Source organism: Microcebus murinus, chromosome 16 (assembly GCF_040939455.1).
Source record: "Microcebus murinus isolate Inina chromosome 16, M.murinus_Inina_mat1.0, whole genome shotgun sequence".
Lineage (NCBI taxonomy): Eukaryota > Metazoa > Chordata > Mammalia > Primates > Cheirogaleidae > Microcebus > Microcebus murinus.
The window spans coordinates 46,222,423-46,229,412 of NC_134119.1; the positions used below are offsets into that span (position 1 = coordinate 46,222,423).

General features: G+C 51.5%; 1 protein-coding gene across 1 annotated transcript; it reads right to left on the reverse strand.

Annotated features, from left to right (window-relative positions):
• Positions 1-949: 949 nt before the first annotated feature.
• On the reverse strand, positions 950-4,601 carry LOC105871241 (cystatin-C-like). Its single transcript, XM_075993360.1, has 3 exons — positions 4,279-4,601; positions 2,369-2,466; positions 950-1,300 (listed from the first exon to the last, which is right to left on the reverse strand). Exons 1-2 carry the CDS (start codon positions 4,513-4,515, stop codon positions 2,425-2,427), a joined length of 279 nt encoding a protein of 92 aa, XP_075849475.1. The 5' UTR covers positions 4,516-4,601; the 3' UTR covers positions 950-1,300; positions 2,369-2,424.
• Between the last annotated feature and the right edge of the window lie 2,389 nt (positions 4,602-6,990).

Below are 6,990 nucleotides of genomic sequence, written 5' to 3' on the forward strand. Positions count from 1 at the left end.
TGTGTCTTAATTTCTCTATCCCTAAGGTGAAGCTTGATGTGAGGACTTGCTTTCATGACTTGCTTGATGTGAAGTTCAGACAAAGGGCTGGTGGGTGTAACTGTAAAACCTTCTAGGGCACAAACTCCCAGCATAGGGCACGACCTCCCAGTGTAGGGCACGACCTCCCAGTGTAGGGCACGACTCCCGGGATGGACCAGGGCAGGTCCGGCCTTCACTCTGGGATTTCTCCCATCTTTAGTTCTGGTTGGTGTTTACCCCTACCAGTGACACAGACCAAAGACACACAGTCGCTTTTAGTCTTTATTTTCATGTAGGGACCTAAATAATTTGGGGGAATGAAGTGGACATAAATTGCTACTTATTAGTCTCTAGTGAATGTGATGAGAGAAAGTCAGTCCCTGGAGTGTGACCGACTCTGCAGACGAGGGTGGGATCTACTGCCTGGCCGGCCCCGCTGAGGCATCCTCCCTCCTGGCGTCCGTTAGGGCAGAGTGCAGGGTCAGGGCCAGCAGCCGGCACCTGCTCCACGGGCCCTTCACCAGTAGCCGCTGTAGCTGAGCACCCGGGCTCCACCCTTCATGCTCTTGTCCCTGCTCTGAGACTCAGATGTGCCCGAGGTGGCTGCTCAGCCCCCTAATGGGCGTCTCTGATCTCAGGTGCCCATTTGCTGTCTAGACCAAACAGGACAAGGAGCCCTTCACAAAGGGGCTGCTCAAACCCTTTGTTTTTTTTTCCTTTTCTTTTGAGATAGGATCTTGCTGTGTCACCCTGACTGGATGCGGACCAGTGGCAGGATCACAGTGCACTGTAACCTCAATCTGTAGGGCTCAAGTGAGCCTCCCACCTCAGCCTCCCAAAGCACTGGGGTCACAGGGTGAGCCACCACGCTGGTCTCAAAACCCTCCTCATGTGCACATCCCCAAGATAGGAAAAACTCAAGACAGAGCCAATGCTACTCTTTTATTAAAGGAGGCAGGAGCAGAGCGTGGTGTACCAGCGAGTCTGAGAAGCAGTAGGGAGAAAGGAACAGGTAGAGCCACTTGGCTGGGCAACAAAGGACTCCTGAAGCCTTGTCTACCTGCCCCCCTCCCGGTGCTGATGCAGAGAGGAGACCTACACCAGGGCAGGGCCTCCGTGCCAGGGTGGGGAGCAGTACAGGGAGGTGAGAGGTGTGGGGATGATGGAGGGGTACAGCCCAGCCTGGCACTGATCCCTAGGCCTTCTGACAGCTGGAATTCACCAAGGTCAGTGAATCCTCCCAGCGAACACTGTAGATCTAAAAATAGCAGAGCTATTCCTGTGAAAGGGAAGAGAGAGGGACAATCAGTGCTGGTCACAGTTACAGGGTAGATGCCCAGCCATGGGATGTCAGGGTGGGGGCGAGGAAGCTTGGGGCTGAAACACTGGGCCACTACCAACCCCGCCAGTCCCAGGACTCCCAGCCCGACTGTGCAGTCACTGCTCTATGGCCCTTCCAGGGCCCCAAGAGCACCAGCTGTCCCTGTGTCCCCCACCAATCACACAGGACTTCACTATCCTGCCCCAGCGCAGCCCTGGAAGGGGCAGCCTGTGTACAGCCACTGGAGCCAGAGGGTACAGGCAGGAGGAAGGCAGCTCGCTCTCCCCAAGCTCCCTCCACCTCCAGCCCCTGGGCAAGCTCTAACAGAGCAGAGGGAAGACCCAGGGAGGGGAATTACACTGAAAGTGTTGGAGCACGGGGAGTGGCTGACAAGGGGAGTGTGGCTCTCCCCAGAGCAGAGACCTCACAGAAATCAGCTGGGGCCTTGGAGCGGCTGGTGTTGGGCGAGCAGGGGCCGCCGCGGAGGGCTTGGGCCACGTAGAGGCCTCTGATTCCCTTTAATCTGCTCAGCATGGCACTGGCTATGGGCAGGGGGCCGAGGCTGGCACTGAACAAACCCTTCATCCTCCCCAACACCTAGTTCTGAGGCTGATTCCTCCAGCACTGTAGGTAACACCCCAGAACAAGCAGGGTTGTCATCTGAGTACCCCATTCCCAACTAAGGCCCTCTTTGCAATTCAAATTAGCCAAGCACACGCACCCTCCCATCCTCCCCATATGCTCTCAGGAAGGCATGTATGTAAACTCACATGCACCCCTCACCCACAGGCATCTATGCTTGAACACCCACACCCCCCCACCCGGACTCCAGTGCACCTCCCCACACCTCTCTATGTGAACATGGACATGCATGCATTTCCTCACACTCTCTGTGCTTGCAAACACTCATGCATCCACACGCCTCCGTGTGTACACACACAGCCCTGAACGTGTGCGGGATCCCAGGAACACACACATCCCCCTCTGCAGTGCATAACTGGCCCCTGACCCACATCAGGCACATACCCTCTTCAGATGCGGCCTCGCCTGGGACAGTTGTCCAAGTAGGGCTGGGACTTGTTTCATGTGGTCCGGATTGTGTCCAGGTACAACTTAACAACGGCCTACACATGTGCAAGAGCAGGATTCACCTACAGCACTGGCGTCATTTTCACACACACACAGGTAGTTCACTGTTGCTGAGTTACTGCCTGTGCCCAGGGCTTCATGCCTACATTTGTGAGCTGCCACACTGTCACCTGCAGGGCACGCAACACCCCTCTCCTGGATATCAGGGTGCTGGGCCACAGGTGCTCCCTTGCAATTCACTTTCTGTGAACAACACCTACAAGGTGTCGCATGTAGCAGGACAGTGGAAGGTGGCAGCCAAGGACTAAGCCCTCACTGCATTCAGGAATGGCAGGCACAGGTCTGGGCAGCCAGCCCGGGTGGGCCAATACCCAGTCCCTGCACCAGGAGCACAGGCGTGGCCTAAGCAAAAATAAAGGATCCGTGTACCAGCAAGGATTCATCACATCCTGCAACTGAGGCCCAGGGACAGGGAGCGCTGATCCATTGTAGGAGGGCTGTTTTCCTCATATTCAGTCTCAGCTGACTTCCAGCCACCAGTGAACAGCCCAGCAGAGTCCCACTCACTGTACTTCCCCCAGATTTATATATTTCCTCTCTGGTTTTTCAGTTGGAAATGAGATGCTTCACACACACGGAGGGAGACCCATAGACTGCTCTCAATTGCCTCTGTTTTTAGTGTGATTTGCTGGCAACATTTCTCAAGTGCATCACACACCTGCGTGTCTTACATTTTAGTTACACAATATAACTGACCCTCCCCCCCCTCTGCACAGGGCCTCCCCCAGACACTGCATGTGAGAACTGTGGAGCAGCAGGGAAGAGGCGCTCTGTGATCAGAGCGCCTAAACCTTGCCCTGTGTATCTGCGATTCCTTCAGTATCAGTCTGCCCATCTTTCAAATGGGCTCCCAGGACTAATGATCTATAAGGTCTTGTGCATCACTCAAAATTAGATCCACCTTGGAGAGGCGCAGGCCAGCAGAGACCTCAGCACCAGGGGGTGTACCTGAGGTTCCAGGGAAAGGACAGTGGCAGAGGGTGCAGGAGAAGAAGAGGGGCTGCCTGGACTCCCTGAATTTTGAGAGCAGGTGGGAGGAGCTCTACACGCTGGCGTGCCATGCCACCCTGTGCTGCTCTGTCGCTCTGGGCAGCTGTGCAATGGGCGCAGGACAAGCTCGGGCCCAGCAGCCCTCCCTGCCCCACCCCCACCCGATCCCTTCTCCACGCTGACTGCATTCCCCTCTGCCAGAGTCTTGCTGTGCCAGGCTGGGGCTGGCAGAGGCAGGGTTCGTGCGTGGTCCTCTGCACCCCAGCAGGTGCTCAGCTGCCCATGGCTGTGGGTGGTGGTCTGCTGGGCTCAGGGTAAAGGACGCTCACCCTGGGGGCTGCTCCCAAGGCCATGACATTTTGAGGCAAGCGTGTAACTTCTGGACCAGGTGGCCAGGCTCCTCGGGTGGCACCTGCTGAGGCACTCAGGGAGGAGGACATGCCTCCTCTGTGCGCACATTATGACCTGAATCTAGCCTTGAGGGGGCGTTGGGTTAAGCAACCGACTCTATCCCACAAGTGGCCAGACACACTAGGAAAATGCTAAGGACAGGAAACAGACTCGCTGCTGAAACGTGATGGCGGCTGCAGGTCAGAGGAGTCTGAGTCAGGGCAGGGGCCATGATGAGAGCCTGGGTATGTCCTTGAGTATAAAGGCCATCAGAGAGACAGCAAGGAAATCTGAATAAGTCTGAGCATGAGAAAATTGAATGTGTCAGTGCTCATTGGCTGGTAATGCTCTCTGTGGGGCAAACCCAGCCAGGACTCAGGACCCCGTGGGGAGTGGGCAGCACGCACCTGCTCAAAGATACGGAATAATTCATCCAATACGTTGTTGGATGAGTCATTTCTCCTCATGTTGTATTTGCTGATGGCAAAGTCCAGCTCCCGCTGCACGCCCTCATCATTGACATCTGCTTTCTCGATGCCGACCACCCCTTTGGAGTTCTTGGCCAGGGGCATGGCCAGGGTCACAGCCAGGGTCACGGCCAGGATAGCCAGCAGGAGCAGTGGGGTACGCAGGGGTCTGGCCATGGCCTGCTCAGATGCACAGTGAGAAGCTGGAGCTTCAGAGGAGCCGATGGTGTGATCCTGAGCCCTCAGCCCCCTCCTGCAGGCTGCAGCGCTTTTACCCTGCTAGGGCCCCCCCACCCCGCCTGCCACCTGGCTCGCTCCTCCTCTTCCTCCTCCATCTCCCTTCCTTCCTGCTCCTGCCCTCACTCCCACCACTCCCCCAGTCCTCCTCCCCTCCCCAGTGCTCCCAAGCTAGTGTCGCTCTGTCTCCAGAGAGGTCACAGTGAAAGCAACATGACCTCTTCACTGTTTCCCCAAGAAAAGGGTCAAAGAGACATCTTGGCCTCCTGAAGTTGTTCCAGGTCAGGGTCACCTCTGAGCACTTGGTCAAGGTGTGGAGTCCTCAGGGCAAAGTGTGACATCAGAGGATCCTGGAAAACCCAGCCCACATCCTGTTCTGAACTTGTTTACCGAACATTAGGAAATTAACCTCCTGGTTCTCCTCTGAAGCTCAATATCATTCAATAAACAGGCTCTTTCTAGCTTTTCCCCAGGAAAGGGCTCTAGGGCCTGGAGACTGAGCCATGGACTTGACACTGCAGAGCTGCTGCCCAATAGAGATGTGACACACAGCCAAGAGCTATTTTAAATTCTCTAGTAGGCACATTCAAAAGTAAAAGTAAACAGGTGACAATAATTTAAATAATATTTTTGTTTAATGTAAGATATCTAAAATGTTATATGAAATTCCAAGAACAATTATTAATATGATAATTTGCTATAAACATTCAAGCGCAGATATCTTTTTTATAGAATGTGTTTTTTTCTTTTGGTTAGATGCCCAGTCATGGGATTGCTGGATCAAATGGTAGTTCTATTTGTATCTCTTTGAGGTATCTCCATATTGCTTTCCACAGAGGTTGTACTAGTTTGCAGTCCCACCAGCAGTGTAGGAGTGTTCCTAACACTCTGTATCCATGCCATTCATTTATTGTTTTGGGACTCTTTGATAAAGGTTATTCTCACTGGAGAAAAATGATATCTCAGTGTGGTTTTGATTTGCGTTTCCCTTATGATTAGAGATGTCGAGAATATTTATAGCAGCACAATTCACAATTGCAAAGATGTAGAAACAACCCAAGTGCCCATCAATCCATGAGTGTATTAATAAAATGTAGTGCATGTATACCATGGAGTCTGGTTGGGCAAGGGCAATGTATGTACCCTAAACATTTGTAACCCCATAATATACCGAAATAAAAAAAATTCTAGACCTCTTTAATTCTCTTTCATGACATATATGTTAGACATATCCTTCATTTTTCTCCACCCACTAGTTAATCAAATAAATATAGATGAAGCCTCCTGAATCATACCTCTAAATAATAAAAGATAATTTATATTCTTCTGGGTGTTGGATGTCTACACTATGTCTTTAGAATTTCATGTATATCATTTACACTTGGAGCATGTGTCCATTTGAACTGGCCCCATTGCTAGCATACGATGGCCATATGTGGCTGGTGGCTGTGGTATTGCTCAGCCCAAATTTAGAGTATAGGGTAGGGGGCAATGGGGAGCAGTGAGTAATAATTAAGATCAGGGAGTAATAGACACTCTGTTGGAAGTGAAATAGAAGGTGGAGAGAGACAGTTGGTGCCACTGGAACCTGGTCATTCAGTGAGGTCTCTGTGAGTCCTAGAAGGGCAAGAGTCCTGCCTGACCCGGAAATAAGAGCTCTGGGCAGAGGGCACAGCCAGTGCAAAGGCCCTGAAGTGGGGCTGGGCATACCTCTTCTGTAAGGGGGGGATGGGGGCGCTGTGTTTTGGAACCTGACAATACAATGTGCGTGGGGCTGGGCTAGCAGGGGGCAGGGAGACCCCCAGCAGGCAATGGGGGGCAGTGAAGGGTGCCCACAGGGATGAGCACACTGGCCACTCTCACTTGTCCTCTTTGACAGCTGGGCTGCCAGACCTGGTCCTCTGTGCAATGCTTGGGAAACTCACCTGTTTTTTAAAACATCACCTTGTATTAGGTATAATTTATACACAATAAAATGTCTCATGTTATGTGTGCAGACTGAGGAATTCTAGAAATGCATAAGCAGTGTTACCACTCTGCCAAGATCTAGAACATGAGTACTGCCCCAGGCAGTGTCCTCCTGTCCCTGCAGTTGACCTCATGGCCACCTGTGGTGGGAATGCTTATTCCCAATTGTTTATTCCCATTTATCTATTTTATTTTGATATATATATTCCCAACTTTTGCTAATTTTAATGTAGATAGTTTCATATTTTTGAATTTTAAGGATTTTAAAAAATATGTTCTGAATAAAAACCTTTATAACACCTTTGACCCCTATAACACCTTCATATTTTCAGAGTTTGTCTTAGGGTTTGTTTTTCTTAACAGAGTTTTTTACAGAGTGAACATTTTGAAATTTGATAAAATCCACTTTTTCAATATAATTTTTAAGACCATGCTTTTGATGTTTTA

Coding starts and splice junctions, on each gene's coding strand:
- LOC105871241 (XM_075993360.1), bottom strand. CDS start 4,515: ATGGCCAGACCCCTGCGTACCCCACTGCTCCTGCTGGCTATCCTGGCC. Junction 2,467..4,278: donor TATTCCGTATCTTTGAGCAG/GTGCGTGCTGCC, acceptor GCACATGTGTAG/GCCGTTGTTAAGTTGTACCT.